This window comes from Sturnira hondurensis, unplaced genomic scaffold (assembly GCF_014824575.4).
Source record: "Sturnira hondurensis isolate 20B ecotype Veracruz unplaced genomic scaffold, ASM1482457v3 Scaffold0018725, whole genome shotgun sequence".
Classification (NCBI taxonomy): Eukaryota; Metazoa; Chordata; class Mammalia; order Chiroptera; family Phyllostomidae; genus Sturnira; species Sturnira hondurensis.
This window is the reverse complement of record NW_028091356.1, coordinates 1,456,010-1,474,782: the sequence shown is the minus strand read 5'-3', so window position 1 is coordinate 1,474,782 and position 18,773 is coordinate 1,456,010. Positions and strand designations below refer to the sequence as shown.

General features: G+C 47.9%; 1 protein-coding gene across 1 annotated transcript in view; it reads left to right on the top strand.

Annotated features, from left to right (window-relative positions):
- The window catches only part of EIF2B3 (eukaryotic translation initiation factor 2B subunit gamma), a 114,576-nt gene extending 96,506 nt beyond the window's left edge, over nt 1-18,070 (top strand). The window contains exons 9-12 of the mRNA XM_037069600.1: nt 945-1,022; nt 1,503-1,651; nt 8,568-8,671; nt 17,316-18,070. Of these exons, the coding sequence (XP_036925495.1) occupies nt 945-1,022; nt 1,503-1,651; nt 8,568-8,671; nt 17,316-17,368 (384 nt within the window). The 3' untranslated portion in view covers nt 17,369-18,070. The remainder of the gene's footprint in view (nt 1-944; nt 1,023-1,502; nt 1,652-8,567; nt 8,672-17,315) is intronic.
- Nucleotides 18,071-18,773: the final 703 nt, after the last annotated feature.

Sequence of the window (18,773 nt, the reverse complement as noted above, 5' to 3'; positions counted from 1 at the left end):
CCCAGACCCTCAACCTGGATGGGTTGTAGAATCAAGGGAATCCAGGCCAGAGAGTTTATGAAAAATTATAGCTAGTCTCATGTTTGCTCAGGGCAGTCCCAGATAAAGTGAGCCCCAATGTGGGGTCAGAGCTGTTGGAAAGCTTCCTTAATTTGACTTTGTGTTCTCCTTCTTCAATCCTATGACTAGAGCCTGTCAGACTGGTCAAAAACACGTCCAGAGACAGCCGGAGGCTAGAGAAGTATTCTCTGAAGTGCCAGTGTGGGCTGTGCAGCAGACAGGCCTGCATGGCCTCGGTCAAAGTGCAGTAGAGGAGAACCCAGAGACAGGGACGGGTTAGCACTCATCTTGCCGGTTTAGCCAGCCCCAGCAAGGCCACCCTCAGCCACTGTGGCCACTGCACACAGTAGGCTACCATATCATTCTGCCCATGCTGGAGAATCTCAGGCAGGCACACTACCTGTGCCTTCTTAAAGGCTCCAGAGTGAAAACTTTCCATGCTCCCAAGCCTGTCAGTTTCCTGGACGCTTTCGCCAGGTTTGTTCTGATTATGGAATTTCTCTAACATTGCTCTCATTCCGGCCTCATGCATGGCCACAGTGGTCCAGGAGGTGAGCAGGAACCTCAGGTAACTGGTCAAGACTCAGGGCGCTCCTTGCCTTCATTAGGCCCCCTTTCTTGTCTCCCCACCTCCTGGCTGAGGGACCTGGCATTCCTTTCAGGCAGGACACTCTTAGCTCGGGAACTGAGGGTGAGACTGTCTGGAAGCTGCTTGGTAACTCATCCTTGGCCCAAGGGACAGGCAGCAGCCTCCTGCTCCGCCTCATCCAGACAGGAAGCCGTGGCTGGACACCCCCCACATCTGTGGCTGGCTTTGGCTTCGACCTAAGGTGCTTCCACGTATTTTCCGGTCTTACTTTAATGACCAAATCTCTTCCCTCAAGGTGCCCAAATTGCTACCTGTTCTCTGTCCAGAGGAATCACTGGTCCACTCATCAGCCCAGATTGTCAACAAGCATTTGGTAAGTACCAGCTCGGGCAGGGTAGGTACAGGACAACCTCTGGCCGCGCTGAGGCATATCCTTGTGAAGCTGGATTGGACTCTCGAACCCGGAACCTCATTAGCCCCGGGGAAATCCCAGCTGGGTTCTGGTTATAAAATTTCATTTTCTAGCTCAGGCACTCAGGGATCCATAAAGAAGGTCCATTATAGTCCTGGGACGTAGATGCAGGCGGTCCATCTCTCTCCCTCTTCTTACCCTGACTTGAGCACTCTCTGCCAGAAAGCATATCTGTATGCCCAAGTGCATACGTGTGTAGGTTTGAGTTGGTCCCAGAGATATGATGTAACCTTGTGACCCTGAGAAGTACTGATGATGGTCCCCCTTCCTGAAATGTCTCTAGGAAAACATCCTATTAGACCCCAGCTCAAGGGATCTGAGAGGCTAGTTGGCAGTTGGCCGAGATGAATGGACAGGGTTTTTTACATTTGCCTTTTGTAGGTTGGAGGTGACTGCCTCATTGGGCCGGACACACGGGTTGGAGAGAAATCGTCCATTAAGCGCTCGGTCATTGGTTCATCCTGTGTCATCAGAGACAGAGTGACTATCACCAGCTGCCTTCTTATGAACTCAGTCACTGTGGAGGAAGGGTATGTTTCCCCTGGCACCCCTCAGAGGCTTTGGGGACTAGTACAGCCTGGCGAAGGAGAGAGAGGGGAAAAGATGAAGGCAGGACTATTTCCTAGCCCTTGGAGGTCTTAGTTTTGGCTCCATAGTGAAATAGTCTCCAAAAGCATTCCCAGTGGCTTCTCGCACTTCTGACCATTGTGGTCCTGGAAGAAACTGCCCTCTCTTGCTTTGCTGTCCTTCCTGGAGGGATGGCACAGTAGTGAGCCACTGGCAGGGCTAGAATGGCACTGCGCCAGTATCTAAGGGTCGCCATCCCTCATCTCATTGTCCAGAACAGCCCTGCAGAAGGCAGAGGCCTGAAGGGAGTGGATGTGTATAAGCCACACACTGTTCTGAGGGAGAGCTTCTCCGTTACAAGCTGTGGAGAATATTCCCCCATATCGAGATCCCGCAGTGTCCTCAGCCTTCTTTATGAACAGCCTGCACTTGGAGTAAGAAAACCTGAGGGTGTTTCATAGGATTCTTCCTCTGCGTGGACCTCAGACACTTCCTTTTGTAAAAAGCAAGCTTAGGTGATGGAAGGATATTACCAAATCAGTGGTTTTCAGACTTTTTCTTAAAATTAAGCTTATGCAGAAACTCAGGATTTGAAACTGCTAAAACCACAGTGCTTTGGAATACAGTGGAGAAGGGGCACTTACCTTCATATATATATGCTATAGCTTGTGAAGCAGATCTGTAGAACAAACTTTGAAAACCTCGAGTCTGGATCAGCCGAGATTGATTGTGGCTCGGACATCTGTTGGTTTCTCAGCCCGAGAACTGACAGGAGAGAAGCACAAAGGGAGACTGCAAGGCCGGAGTCAGCTGAGCTGCCTCTTGCGGCTGCCGGCTGGCTGTGAGGGTGGGGGAGGCTGCTTAGAGGACACAGAGGCTCTGCGGGGAGAGAAAGGCACTTCCAAGTAACTTGTCACATCAAAGAAAAGAAAAAGAACTCTAGGAAATTAAAAATGTGACAACATTTTTTATTTTACAAACATCTCCCCGTTTCGGTAGCTCACAAAGATTTCACTGTCTAAGAAGAGGCTTTGCTGACTACCTTATTGGAAGGGATCTGTCCCAGCACTCTCTGTTACATCAGCCTGTTTTATTTCCTTGGTAGCATTCTTACTGCCTGGCCTTTTCTTGTTCACCTCTCACAAGGAAAATGTTAGTTTGAGAATGGAAGTACCGATCTTCCTGTTTCAGTTACATCCTGAGGACCTACAGGAACTCAATATATATATATATTTGTTACGTAAAAGAATCGTAAACAATTCATAATGACTGCAATATACGATTCAAAGAAGAACAAATACACAGGAAACAAGTACAAGGCCGTAGAGATGGACAAAGACCAAATCATAGACTATCCCCTAAGGACTTTAATAGGTAATGGTAATTTAAGAGTTTAAAACAAAGGAATAATGTGATTAAATCCACATTTTACGAAGATAATTTTGGCTACAGTGCGGAGGAGGATCTGAAGAGGGTGCACATGGAGTCAGGGAGACTGCTGAAATAATCCTGGTTAAAAGAAAAGTAGAGGGTCGGGGGATCCAAGGTGACGGCAGAGTACACACCAGTCATCAGAATGACCACTAAGGAGACTAGCTCACAGAAATCCTGTGACCGGGGAGTTACAGAAGCAGCCACATCTGGACTGATAGGAAGGGCAGGGAGAAGGGCCAGCCCCACACCCACCTGGAATGACTGAGAATCCAGAGGGCTGGCTCAGCTGCAAACCACCCTCCTTCCCCTGACCGAGGAGCATGGGGCCTCAACCCCATGCAGAGCTCCCAGTCCAGAGCACCAGAGCTGGGAAGAGGAGTCCACGTAACATCTGGCTGCAAACATCAGCGGAGGTTCTGCCTGCCAGGGAAAGTGCAGATTTGGGAACAGTTGGTATAGAGGTGGGAACTGAAGGCATAGGAGTGGGTAAGATCACTGAGGGGTAGCGTGCGGCACTAAAAGAAAAGAAACTAACACAAACTCTTGGAGAACGTCAGCAATTTTAGATGTAAGAAGTGGGGTCTAAGGAGAGTGACAGAGAATGAGCCAGGAAGGGATATAAAGGGTTAGGGAGAGGATAGTTGGTGGGTGAAGCCCAGGTTTCTGGTTGGGGAAACAGGGTGGATGGTGGAGCACTCGAGGAAGGGTGCCGGGGGAGCGGATCTGCAGAAGTACGGGCCTGTGTGGGTGCTTGGACGCACCTCCCCCAGGCGCAGCGGGAGTGCTTCGGAACAGTGGGCGCCAGAGTCAAACAGTGGTTGGCTCGGATGGGAGGAGGGGGAGTGGGACTAAAGAAAGATGCCCAGCAGGTTGCAGTGTTTGTTTCTTGAACACACAGGTGTTCTTCATATTCTCTAGACTTTTCTATGCATGAAATATTTTATTAACAATAATATATGGTACTTCATCTAGAGCAGTGATTGTCAACTAGTGTGCCACAAGAATTTTTAAAACGTGCAATACCTGACTATTTAGTCAGGGGCACTGACCTCTTCTTTAGATTGTCAAATTTTAAAAAATGACAACCAAAAGCAAGAATGGCCATCTGGTATGAATGCCCTATCTTGAACCATAAATATATAGGTCATACAGTAGTATCTTATTGGTCATGTTGCATAAGATTGCATCTGATTGGTTAATTCTTGGTACCAGAAATCCTTATATACAAATATAGGCGCCTGATTTTTTTATAAAAGTCACTTGGGAACAAAAAGAGTAGGCAGTTACTTTTTTTTTTTTGTAAATCAGTCAAAATTATGCCTTTTCTGTCACATTGACAAAAAATATATTTTTTTGGTGTGCCACTTAATTCTAGTAATTAGTTTATATATGCCGTGGGATGGAAAAGGTTGAAAATCACTGAGGTGAGTTAAGAGGCCTTGGCATCTGGAAGGATATGGATGACTCAGCCATCACCTTGGGCTGAAGTAGTGAGTCAGCTCTTTAGTCACATGCGTAGAAAGGTTATGAGTGAGTTTAGAAAGCCTGCCAACTTACCCTGAGAGAAGAACCGGCCTGTCCTCAGCTACTGAGAAGCTTCCTGACTCCTTGCCAAATACTGCTGAGTTGAAACCTGAGTTAGAAGCCCATGACACAATAGAGAGTCACCACTGTGTGTAGGCTCAGGCATGTCACTTAACGTCTGTGAGCCTCAGTTTTCTCCCAAAATTAGAATAAACACCACTATCCCTATAGGCTTGCTAAAAAGATTAAATTACATGCAGTGTTTGTGCAATAAAGAAGTGTTAGACATTAGATTTACTCGAGTTCCCTTTCCTCCTGGAATAAACTGAAGAAAGTCCTGACCGGAGCCAGAGGGGGAACAAGAATTTGGGGGCACTCTTGCTGCCCAGGTCAGGGCCTCTTCTTCATGCTCTTGGCCCGGCAAGTGGCCTGGTGTGCCTGGCCAAGCAGTGTGATCTCACTGAAGACCTCCGTGTTTTCTCATGGCCTCCGCTCCACTTACGCATTAGGGTTTCCAGGGTAATTTACCAAGACCTACAGCTTTGCTTAAGGTTAAGCCCACTGAGGAGAAACTAGGACCCGAGCCCCATTAATCTTAGCCATCTCTGAGCAGCTCCTTAAAGAACACAATCAGGAGACTCCTTAGTACCAAGTCGGGAGTTAAAACTAGAGGTGAAAACGGTAGTCCTGGCACTGGGGCCAGTTCTTTCCTGGAGTTACAGGGCCCAGGAAGCAGCCTCCCCTCCAGCGTGAGCACACATGAACACTTTCAGTAAAATCCTGATCTTGGAGTTTCCTTCTGGACAGAGGGGAAGCTGTATTGACTTGAAATTTTTGCGAAGCAGCTCAGCTTTGCTAGTGACTTGTGACTTGTGACTGCAGCCGTGGTTACGGGGAACAGTTGAAGGAACAAGTGGGAGAAAAGAGCTTCCCTCTCACTGAGCGTGTTGTCAAGTGTTCATCTCAGAGCCTTGCCACGGCCCTCAGGAGAGCCCCCAGCTTCCCATCAGTCACCCCCCTTTTTCCCTATCGTGACTGCAGACTGTACAGTAGGGGGTTGTGTGTCTTAGAGGGCACTACACCCAAAATAGATAAGAAAAGCATGGGGGTTTCTGAAGACCTCAATCTGACCTGCTAGACATAAGGAAAACCTAGGCTATCCATGGCTTTGGGACTCTGACCTCACTCGTTCCAGCCTCCTCCTTCCAGAAATGGCTCCCACTCACATCCCAGATTCCCAAGGAGCCAGTTAATAGTCTCCAATTATGGCTGCTTGAGTTTCGGTTGACTGGTTTTTGTCTGCTGACCATGTTTATATGTTGCCTAGTAGCTCCAGAACGCGGTCTCGTGGGCCCTTAGACTACTGAGCAGGCAGCATCCCCCCCGTTTCCCCTTGGAAAAAGAAAGGAGACTTTTCAGTGGCAGACTGGTGGCCAGTTGCAAGCCTGCTGTGTCCCAGGAGCCTGTGTATCTGAAGTTTTCTATCCCTCTTTACTGTGCTGTTGGGGAGAGTTTCACCCAGGGGGCAGAAACCACTCTAACTTCTGGCTGGACTGCTTTGCCTAAGGCAGAAGGCAGGTTGGAAAGCTCTGGAAGGTCCCTTAATGTCCACCTAGTGAGCATAGCCCCTTGTTTGAGCCAAAAAAGACAAACAAACCAGCGCCATCTCTGTCCATCTCTAGCCCATGCAACCAAGGTGCGGTGGCCTTGGCCTTGTACTGCTTTCCAGCAGGGAAGGATAGACATGAAAAAAGATTCTGGAATGCCATAAAAGTGCTAGTTGGGTTTTTTGTTTGTTTGTTTGGGGTGTTTTGTTGTTTTTGGGGGGGTTGGCATTTTACTAAAGTTTTTGCGTTTAGGAGAATCTTTTTTAGTAGGCTGTGCTTCAATAATTTCAGCCCTTGGAATGTCCCTTCTCCATCCCCGAGCCTCCTAGGTTGCCTGAGGAGTTTTCCTTACTCGGTGTTTTGTTTTTTTATTCTTGGTTGGGGGGGTGGTTAATTATTTATTTTTTACATAGAGGGAAAGGGAAGGAGAAAGAGAGGAAGAGAAACATCAATGTGAGAGAGAAACGTTGATCAGCTGCTTCTTGTATGTGTCCTGAACGGGAACTGAACCCACAACCCAGGCATGTGCCCTGACTGGGACTCAAATTGGCAACCTTTCGTTTTGTGGGACAACACCCAACCAGCTGAGCCACGCTGGTCAGGACTGTTGTGTTTGTTTTGTTTTGTTTAAATGGAAGCTCACACCCTTCTTACTCACCTCCTTCCTCCCTCCATCTGCCCCCTACTCCTTAGGACACTGAATAGCACCTTGTTGAGGCAGAGCTCTTTCCACAGCCATCTCACTGCAAAACAACTCGGCAGTTCCAGGCTTCCTCCAGTCTTTTCTCCCATATTTATTTATGTGGTATTTTAGTTAAATGTATGGATTCTGGCGTCAGGCAGACCTGGAGTTGAATCTGCTACTCGGCAATAATGTGGTTTTAGGTAAATGGTTTAGGTAAATTCTCTGTTTCCTTATCTACAAAATGTAGTTATTTTTATTACATCAGAGGTAAAAAATCGTACTCCCACAGTCATCTAGGAAGCTTTTTATTTATTTATTTTTAANACTCGGCAGTTCCAGGCTTCCTCCAGTCTTTTCTCCCATATTTATTTATGTGGTATTTTAGTTAAATGTATGGATTCTGGCGTCAGGCAGACCTGGAGTTGAATCTGCTACTCGGCAATAATGTGGTTTTAGGTAAATGGTTTAGGTAAATTCTCTGTTTCCTTATCTACAAAATGTAGTTATTTTTATTACATCAGAGGTAAAAAATCGTACCCCCACAGTCATCTAGGAAGCTTTTTTTTTTTAAGATTTTATTTATTTATTTGTAGAGCAAGGGAAAGGGAGGGTGGGCGGGCATCAACGTGTGGTTGCCCCTGGCGCACCCCCTGCTGGGGCCTGGCCTGCAACCCAGGCATGTGCTCTGACTGGGAATCAAACCTGTGACTATTTGGTTCGCAGGCTGGGGCTCAATCCACTGAGCCACACCAGCCAGGTAGAAAGGTATTTTTTCCTAATTAAATACATAAGGCCCTTCATCCTAGACCTACCAAAAAGCTTGATGGGAGCCAGCACATTGAGAGTGTTTTTGTTTGCTATTTTTTAACATTATCCAGGTGATTTTTCTAATGAAATGGCTAGATTTGTAAGTCACTCCTGTAATATACATGGAGTATTTAGCATAGTGTCTGGCATAGAGTAGGTATGCAGTAAGTGCTAGTGAGATTTTCAAAATCTTCTCTCTTTCCTCTCATCCACCAGACTCGAAGAGCCAGGAAGATGCTCCTTAAATCCGTTTAAATGTTAAGAGCCTGCAGTACCACTTGTGGGAGTGCAGCTTTAGGTTTTGGAGTAGTCTTTTATGGGGCGTGCAGATAGTTTGAAAAGCACCTTTTTTTTTTTCTCAGTGAATATGGTTTTAACCACAGTCTGTGGCGAGAGCTTCAGGGCACCCATTATTTCCACAGCTGGCCTTCTAGGAAGGTTCACGGGGCCTGAGCTGTCAGTGAAATTTGGTATATATTCCCAGGTGAGGGGCAGGAGGGACAGGTCAGCCTGGGGACCAGCACCAGCTCCTGCCCCCAACTAAAGGAGGAAAGAGCAGATGGAATTTAGGTCTGGGGTGCCTAAAGATCAGAGATCAGAGTGCCTGCTCTTTTCAGGCTGACTTCCCTACAGCCAGGCCCTCCCTCCACCCAGCTGAGCCCTTCTGTCTTCTAGTGATACTCCAAGCATGTAGCCATTAGCTGAACTGACCGGGAACTGACTGGCCGTTCCTCCCCTGTGGAGGAGCCAGCGCCCTCCACCCACAGTGGTGAGCATGGTGATGAGAGCGGGAGCACTCCCTAATCGGCTGCTGTGTTACAGATGCAACATCCAGGGCAGCGTCATCTGCAACAACGCCGTGATCGAGAAGGGAGCAGACGTCAAGGACTGCTTAATTGGAAATGGCCAGAGGATTGAGGCCAGAGGTAAACAAAACCCAAATTACAGTCACAGACGCCATTTTTCACCTGTCACCCTGGCACAGGTAGTGCTCGGTGCCGGTGAGGGGCAGGGCCCAAGCACATGCGTACACTGCAGGGGGGAACATGAGCTGATGAAGTTACTCTTCAGGGGGATCCACATCATTGTCAAATTGTTTAAATTTGGCTTATTTCCATTTTTAGGAATTTATCTTACAGAGAAGCTCATATATGTATGTGTCCTTACTATCCAAGTTTAAAACATACCAAAAAGATCGAATGGTCTTGCTGGCACTAATAGTTTACAAAGACTCTTAGATATGGAAGAGAAAGGCCAGTGACAAAGGCTCTGGCCTCATGAAGTCCGTGAGCATGTCATCTGACCTGGTGCAACAGTTCAGGGAGGTAGTCCCACCGATTGGATTCCTGGCTTGGAAGAAGGTTAGCAACTTCTTCAAAAGCCGCCTGCTCAGAGCCATTCTCAGCCTCTTAGAGGTGATGTGATGAGCTGTGCTATTAGCTCTCTGTGCTCTGTAGCTGCAGAAGGAGTATATGTTGCTTGAGAGACATACAAGCATCAGGGTTTCCCTGCTGGGCTGGGGAAGTTTGAATGGTCCATAATTTGGCTGCTTGTTTTTTTAGCTAAAAAATAGACAAAGCTCAAAACAAACAAGCAAGCAAAATGTAACCAAAGACACTGAAATACAGAACGTGCTGACAGGGTCCAGAGGGGAGAGAATCACAGGGGAAAAGGGGAAGGACTCACATGAACAAGTATAAAGGACACATGGACAATAACTAAGGTGGGGAGCACTGAGGGGGTGGGCAGGGCTGGGAATACAAGACAGAAAACTGTACTTGAACAAGAGTTAAATAAAAATTTTTAAAAAATAGACAAAGCTCAAGATCAGTAAGAACAGCTAATTCCTTTTGAGATTATTTTTAAACCTAAAATAGAGTGGAGCAGGAGAGTTGCTAAAGGAATGAGTCCCACCAATTCTGTCTTGGTAGAAGGCACCTCATTTTCCTTCTCCCCAGTAAATAAAGGCCTTCTTCACCCCTTTCTGCTTTCCCTCTGTGAAGTCGCACACCTCCCTTTTGAGCTTTAGAATCAAACGGACCTGGGTTCAGATCTCAGCTGGGCAACTCAGTAGATGTGCACCAGGTTAAAAATTTTTTAACTTTTTTTAAAATGTATTTTTTTTAGAGAGAGAGGCAGGGAGGGAGAAAGAGAGGGAGAGGAAACGTGAGAGAGAAAAATTGATCGATTGCCCATTCATGCCCTGGCCTGGGACCAAACCCACAACCTAGGCCTGGTCCCTAACCGGAAATCAAACCGGTGCCCTTTCACTTTGCAGACACCTAGCCAACTCAGCCACAGCGGTCAGGGCGAAGTTAAATGTTTAATCTCTAGACCTCAGATTTTCAAAACTAGAAAAATTGAGACAGTAATTTCTATCAGTAATTGAGACAGAATTAAACACGGTTAAATGTGGTGAGGAGCACACACAACTCCTGGAACATACCGACGGACTCAGAGTCCCTCACACACACCGGGCTGTTGTGCCTCTCCGCGCCTGTGCCTGTGCCCCTTCCCTCTTTGGGGTCCTTTCTTGAAGACTCTGCCCAAGTGTCTCCTCCTCTACAGAGCCTTCCCTGACTCTTCCCTGACTCCCTGCAGCCAAACTGAGCATTCCCTCCTCCTCTGCATCCCTGCACTTTGTCACCACCTTTATTAAAGTACTTTCACAAGTTACGGCAATTAGCTATGAGTCTGCCTTCCCTACTAGACTAAGATCTTAAGGGCAAAGATTGATTTATTCTAATATGTATCCCTAGCTCTTGGCGCAGGTCCTGGTTTACAGTAGATACTGGGGAGGGGTGGGGTCATGAGATGAATGAATAAATTTTGGATCCATAAAGCGTATTTGGGGAAAATTAAGGGCAGAAAGGGTCCCAGGAGGTGGTTGCAATTATCATGAGATCTCTCCTTGCTTTTTTCTTAAACTTCTGTCAATAAAAGAACCACATGCAACACCAATAACTGAACCGGGGAGATGTGACCTTGGCCTGAAACCAGCCTTCTCTCTTACTTCTCTTCTTGAGACTGGGTACAGCCCTCCTCCTCACTGCCTTTCTATTCACAGCCCAGGCACTTTCTTCCTCTACGTGTGAGAATTGTCATTTCTGAAAGGCCTTTCCTGGGTGTCACCTGTTTGCCAATAAGGTTCTTTGTTACAAGCGTCATGAACTCACTCTGATTTAACCTGATGAAGAAATCATTGAAAAGATGCTAGCTCACAACTCTGCAGAATCAAGCTCAGAAAATAAGTTATAGCCTGACTGGTGTGACTCAGTGGGTTGAGCCTCGTCCTGCAGACTTAAAGGTTGCTGGTTCAAATCCAGGTCAAGATGCATACTTGGGTTGCAGACCAGGTCCCTGGTTGGGGTACGTGAGAGGCAACCAATCAGTGTTGCTCTTAAACATCTATGTTCTCTCCCCCCCCTCTTTCTTTCTCTCTCCCTTCCCCCTCTCTAAAAATAAATAAATAAAGTCTTTAAAAAAGAAAGAAAGAAACGGAGTTAGAGCCAGGATTTGTACCCCAGACCGTTCCGGTGAAGACACTGCTGCCATCCCACCGAACACTGAGCGGCTCACACTGCCTCTCCAACCCCCAGCAACCCCAGAGTGGGTTCTGTCTGCTTCCTACTTCTTTGTATCGCTAGTTCCCAGCACAAGGTTTGGGGTGCAGCACCTGATAGGTCAAGCCAAGGTCATATGCCCATGCCCTAGCTTCAAGGAAGACTGGTATTTTTAGTTTAATTACTGCCAGACAGACTCCGCCCAGCGTCTCACCTGAGAACCTTTGAGCAGGAGTGTCGGTCAGCAGCAGCTCGCCAGCTGTGAGCACTTTCTGCTGTGGTCACGGGCAAGCTGAGGGTACTCGCCTCAGCGCAAGGGCGGGGACACTGGAGGTACTGTCCTCCTGGAATGCTGTTGATTTACAACTTGTTTACAGCTTTAAAATGTTTTCACATACACTGTCTTACTTGATTTTGGTTAAAGCCCTCGACATGGGATTCATTATTAACCCATTTGGTGAAGTGGAAACTGAGTTTTTGAAAAGTTAAAATTTACCCAATGTACAGAGCTTACAGATGACAAAAATGGGTCTTCAGCCCAAGTGTTGCCAACGAGCCTCTAAGCAGACCAAAGGAAGAAGCCACTCCTGGCTTGCCCAGCAGAATCTGATCAGTGCTACCCCGTTTCTGCTTTTAGTCCATCTTTCCAAGACCCTTAGGCCTTAGCTCTTTCCTCCTGCTCAACATATGAGCTCACCAAGGCCTACCCTGAGGTTGCAAAGAAACTTGTTTCTTGAGTAGCTGGATCCTATTGGTAGTTTCTTAAAAACAGGATTCAGAACCCCCAGCCTTTTCTCTGACTCCGTGGAAGGCCTGGGAAGGGGTCCCCACTGTTTCGAAAGCAGCTGCTCAGCTGGTCTGTGGAGCTGCTTTCTTATCCTTGCCTTCCCTGCCTCGTTGTATTTCTCTGTCCTTTGTTCTTTTCTGTTTGGGCTTGTGACCCCCACACAGTGTTTCTCCCACCTCCTTCCTGCCTCTTTGTCTTGGTAAACTATCTCCTGCCCACTGCTTGCTCCTTTGTCCCTCCTGGAACCAAGAGCTGCTTCCTTTTGTTGTTTTTAAGAGTTTGCTCCACAGGCTTATCTGAGTGAGCGAACTCCATTTGCCAGCACCTGAGAGGTCCTTCCTTTGTTGTGCGCTGGAACCTGGAATTTCACAGTTTCTGCTGTTTCTTCCTCCCCGTTTCCAACAAAGTAATGGCACTTCTCCCTTTTACTTTGCAGGGGCCCCTTTTCATTCAGTACAGAATTCATGAATGACACCTGAATGCCAGATACTGAGCATTTGAGGCACGGACTCCCCCACCAGAGAGCACAGGGCTGGGCTTTGGTGGCTCCTGGGCTTTCTGGCTCTAATGCTATGTGCCCATTTTTTTAGCAGTAAGACCTCTTAATGGTCCTCCTGAAGGAGAGGTGGCCAGGGAAGTTCTCTAGTGAACTGGAGAAGCTCAACACTCCCTGCTCCGTCCTCTGTGCTGAGGGCCCTGTGCACCTAGCGTAGATAGTAGTTAGAGCTTTCCTGCTACGAGCTCTCTTGGACAGTCACCTGTTCCCACCATCACTTTTCTGTGAGGCTGAGCCATGTGGATAGAGCAAACTCCTAGTCATCAGTGTAGCACTCAAAACCTGTTCCTAAGGATGCCCCAGACAAACATCAGCAGCTCAGACCCTCGTTATCAAAGAGGTGGCACAGTCCCCAGTCCGTCTTCCTCATATGGAGTGATTCCAGGAAAAAAATATTCATCCTCAGAAGCAATTCTCTCCCTTCTCCAGAATCCAGTCACTGCATGTCACAGAGCCACCATATCCATAGTGGTCTCTTATCCCAAAAATGTGACACTCATAATCCTGCGTAGGCCTTTCTACCATATTCTGACTCTACCAGGAGAACCTGCCGTTTCTGACAGTTCTGGCTTTTCTCACCCAACCCCATCAGGCTAAATTAATGAGATTATCTCTGGCAAAAACCCTGGTAACTGAGTTTAACCTCCTGCTCAAGCCAATAGGAAAGCCATAGCCAACAAAGTCCATACCTGGGAGACCCTAACTGGACACTTCATCTGAGTCTCGTATCACTGTCAGCGAGGGAAGTTGGATCTCCCTCCTAACACCACAGGGACCAGTCTTCTGGCCATGAAAGTAGACCTGATGGGTGCGTGGGTCGAGTCCAGCCTGGCCGGAATCCTTCCCAGCTTCCTGATAGTGCAGCTTGTCGTGTGGGACTCGGCATTCCCTTCTGTCCCATTGCGTTTTCCCCAACTTACCATCCGCCCTTCTACTCTTACCTTTAAGATCTTTTCCAGCCTGATTCTAGCCCAGAACTTTTCCAGTGTGTCTGTTGGAGCCTTCTTCCAACCCTGGCCCAGCAGAACTAGAACTGCTTGGAAGATTCCCCCCACTCCTTACTGAATCTTCGTGAAAATACATCTAGCACCAAAATACCAGATATAGTGAGTTTTCTCCCATCCCAGGCCAACAGCAGACCAGAGGGCAGAGAAGTGTAGGGAGGGCAGGCCAGTGAAGACTCTGGTTTTTATTTGGAACCTGGCAGAGCACAAGAAAGCGTTGTCTGCCCCAGCGAGGCACCTCATTGGCCCTTCTGGTCTGGAGCACTGAGGGCCAAGAATAACGTTAGTTGGAACTGGTACTGTCTTCAGAACAGCCCAGTGTCCCTGGAGACTAAGAAGAGACTGGATGAAGAAAGAGCAAATGTCAGGGTCTACAGAGGACAGGAGAAGGCTGACTCATGGCTGCAGAGGGAAAAAGGACAAAGTAGAGCTTTTGGAGGTGCCCTGGGAAGCTAACCAGGAAAGCATTTCCTTTGTTCTTATCTGGTCAGTCTTATCTCAAGGATGGGGCCTGATTGACAGTCACACTTCAGCTCTGCCCAACCCTAGGGGATTTGGCAGCCTGAGCGTGTCCGGGCGTCCTCCCCGTTCCTCTCCCTGAAGGAAGCAGATGGCCATGAAGTGTGAAAAGGAGCACCTCCCAGGGCAAGAGGGCACAGGCCAGCTCCAGCCTCCCTCCATGCTGTAATCTCTATCTAATACTTATCAAAGCACCATACTGGGCTCTTTACATCACTTATCTTACTGAATCCCCACAACTTCGTGAAGAAATTAAAGCTCAAAGGCATGGAACAGTTTGCTCAAAGTCTAATTAGAATTCAATTCTAATTCTGAGTCATAAAGACTCAGAAGCTCTTTCCTGCCTCATCACTTTTTCTTCCTCTCTTTCCTGTCTCTTTCTCCTTACAAGAGATTGCCTCTGTCCACTGCGGTGCCATACAGCAAACGTGAAAGATGTAGACCTAGCTTTCTCTCCCCATGGAAAAAGTGGGAGAAATAAGCCTGAGGATTCTGGATCCCCAAGCACTGTTGCCCTAATGCCTGAGATGTGTCAATCATAATCCCTTTAAGGAGATTGGAGGCTTTCTGTTTTATATATGCTTTTTTGCCTACATCTGTACTCTCACTTAACCCCCAAAACATCCAAACATTCAACAAAGAGTTACTGCCTACCGTATTCTAGGCTCTAGTAGGGCATGTATAAAAGTAAGACTTCCCTCTTGCTGTCCAGCTGCTCACAGTCTATATAAAGAGACAGGGGAGTAAAGAAATAAGTACAGTAAAGTCTCCCAGATATCATGGTAGAGGATTATAGGGGTTTAGAGCATAAAATAAAAATTGGTTAGTTCTTGGCACAAAGGTCAAGAACACCATCTTAAAGGAAGGAATTAAGGCTAAATCTTGAAATTTTTGGCTATTTGTCAAATATACGAAAGGGAAAAGTCTCTCATGAAAGGGGGACCATGTAAGTAAGCAAGTACCTAAAGGCAAAAAACCAACTCAGTGTGTTGGAAACTGGAAATCATTTGGAAAATCTAGAATATAGGGTACAAGGGAGATGTAGCAAAAAACCAGTTAGAGAAGCAAGCAGAACAGAAGACATGTGTGAAATCTCAGGTCTCCAGAGCTTCGGTGAGAAAGAAGCCCCTTTCTGGTGACAGAGCAGCAGGGGCTCCTGCTATGGGCCACATGAACCGACCCAAACACCTCTCACTGTCAGACGTGGTCCCATCACCAGGGGTGTTCATTTTGCTGCCCCAGAGCCTTCTGAGACTGAACTACAGCCTCAGGAAAGCCAGAGCGTCTGCGTCACCTATTGGGGTCACACTGAGGTCCCCAAGTGTGGCAAGAAAGGTACTAGATCTTCAGAGGCCATGGGAAGCTGCTCCAGAAAGAATACATTTCACCCAGCTGGTCAACCCAATAGAAGCCTGAAAAACTCTCTCTTGCACCTACCTCAAATCTATAGACAAGAAATAGGCCCGACACCCCTGCTTCCCCCTGTCCCTTTCCATTGGTTTCCTGCCTCCTTTCTGTAGGTCTTGTTCCGTGAAAGCCAACCTCTTCTTACCTTTCATCACATCACTGGTCAGCTCCCAGGGTGCTCGCTTAAATATATTGAGGGTTCACAGTATTCCTCTTGCCTCCCTCTTTCTTTTCCAAACATCGAGGACAACTTAAACACATTCGTCAGCGAACCATCCAACCCCTCTGCTTCATAATGTCCTGAACTTCCCTACTCCGCCAGCTTCTACCTCCTGTCAGCTGTAGCTCTCTACTTACGTGATAACCAACACCCCAAGTCTCTGAGATCTTTCGTGTGCCAGTGGCTGTGCTAAACCCTGGGGTGTGACCATAAACGCACTGCCCCTGCCCTCAGGAGCTTCACCGAAGTAGAAGAGACTGATAGAATGATATAGAGACAGAGGTATGTATTAGGTAGTATGTTTTCACAAAGCAGAACACGGACAGTTCAAAAGGGAAGACGTCCCATAGTGGACGTGCTCAATTAGGGCGTGTAGGGTAGAGCACGCAGGGGGAGAAAGTCGTGGTGGAGCAGAACGTGCTGCGATCTAGAGCTATAAAATAGCCTGGTTTAGGTGCACATGGAAGATGGAGCTAAAGAGGAGGGGGACAAGAACCAGGTCACCGAGGGTCATGTGGGTTTGAACTTTATGAAAACAATAACAGCCCCTACGTGTCGAGCACTCAGTGATTCTTTAACTTGTTGAACCCCCACACAACCCTGTGCAGTCGGCGCTATTATTTCCATGTTACATGTGAGGCATCTCCCTTTTTCCTTTGGATATCTACGTGTAACCATTTAGTCTCATTTGTCCTCACTCTTTTCTCTCGTTTCCATTCCCCAGGCCACACCACAGTACTTCATGTTCCCCTTTCATACATCTTTATGTTTTTGCTCATGTTTTTTTTATTATTGTTACTGATTTTAGAGAGAGAGAAGGGAAGGGGGAGAGAGAGAAACACTGATTTGTTGTTTCACTCAGGCATTCATTGATTGCTTCTTGTATGTGCCCTGACCCAGGATCCAACCCTTGCCCTTGGCATTGGGCCAATGTCCTACCAACTGAGCTGCCCAGCCAGGGCGTTTGTGTTGTCCTGATAGCCCAGAATGCCTTCCCTTTGATACGCTGCCTGAAAAAACTCTACTCATCATTTAAGACCTGGCTCCAGTTCCCCTCCTATGTGAAATAAGGTGTGCAGAGTTGGTGCCCCCAGCTGTACAGGAAAATGCTGTCTCTCCTACAGTCCCTTTGGCAAGTTGTATTGCCAAGAGCTGCTCAAGAACAGAGTCACCTGGCCCTGGCTGGTGTAGCTCAGTGGATTGAGTGCGGGCCTGCGAACCAGAGGATCGCGGTTCGATTCCCAGTCAGGGCACATGCCTGGGTTGCAGGCCGGTTCCCTGCAGGCCAACTCCCAGCAGGGGATGCACGAAAGACAACCATACATTGATGTTTCTCTCCCTCTCCTTCCCCTCTAAAGATAAATAAATAAATAAAATCTTTAAAAAAAAAAAAAAAGGACAGAGTCACCTGGGAGAGGAATAAATGTTTATAAACACGGGATTAGAAGTAATTGGGTTTGAAATGACATCTTTTGCTGACAGTTCTCAAATGACCTTTTCCTTTTCTTTTGTAGCCAAACGAGTAAATGAGGTGATCGTGGGGAATGACCAGCTCATGGAGATCTGAGTTCTGAGCAAGTCAGACACCTTCCTCTTGGCCCCCAGAACCACAGGTGTTGGCTGGCCCATCTGTTTGACTCTGTATTTATTTCCCAATAAAGAAGGGCTCCCAAAGGCATGCTGGAGACCTACGGAGTAGTGCCGTGCTCCATGGCAGGGGGCCTGCAGGGATACACACTGTATGTTCATCAGTCACGTGGTAACGCCATCTAGAGCCAGTGTGGGGGACAAACTAGGACGCAGTGGCCCAGCTCCCGTGTGCTGAAGCTACCGGGTGGGGGCAGCGGCTGTCCAATGGTAAAGCTCCTCATAGGGCGACTTTCCACCTGGCTGGTCTGGCCCTAGTCCAGAAAAGCATTCCCACCTGGAAGGATCTGAAAGTACTTCAGTCCCTGGCCCATAAGCCTAGCTGCTGGCAGTGCCACCACCTCTGCATGTCATGCTCCCGATGCCACTGCCGGTTTGGGGCAGCCTGGCCCTGAGCCTCAGTCCAGGACTTAATGCTCTGCCTCCGTACCTGCCACTCAGATTCCTGGCCCCTGCCATCACCCCACCTTCCCAGTCTGTAGCTGCTTTCTACGGTTCAACTACTGCCCCTTGGGGACTCTTAAAACAAGCAGAAGGCAGCCCTTGCCTGGCCATCAAGTCTATCCTCGCCGGTTTTAGTGGGGCAAGAGCAATAAAAGAAAGCGATGGTCCACAAGTCAGACCCCTTCCCATCTCCCCTTAGTGTGGTCTGTTCGGCCAGGAACCTCTATCTTGGTTTGCAGTTCTTTCTGACTCTTCTCCAGCTGTATTTCTTTCTTTATACCCTAATTACACAGACTCTCCTGCTTCAGAAAATTGAGAAATGGGATTCCGTACTCACAGCTCTTCTAGAGTCCTAGCCACCTTCCCTTTACCGCCCCACTCCCGCACACACGTGCACTCTGCTCCTGCCGGCCCCTGCACTGCTTTTACAACCTGCAGGAGTCTGGTGGAAGGTAAAAGTGCTTCCTGGGGTGAGGTTTCACCGCCCAGAGCTAACAAAGTGCAGGTTTCTCTTGATGTGCTCACTGTGGGTGGCAGTAATTAGAAAAGTACCGGTTTCTACATTGCTTCAGAAATCCAAAGTCTCTTAACTTTGTTTGAGTGGTCTCGCCTGCATCTCAGTGCTGTTCTCACTGAACGCGTGAGAGACTGAGTAGTGAGCACCCCTTCCCCGGGGGTACCCACCTCCGCCAGCCGCCCGGGGGGCTTTAAAGCTCCACATTCTTCCCATTGGTCGGAACAAGGTTTCTGAAAGTTTGTCCTAATCAGACAGGAGCTGAGATAGCCCAGCAGAAGTGGTTGAACAGGGCTGCAGCAGGGGTGGGACTAAAGAGCTGGGTGGCACCCAGGTGGTCCCCGTTAGCCCCGAAATTAAATTTGTG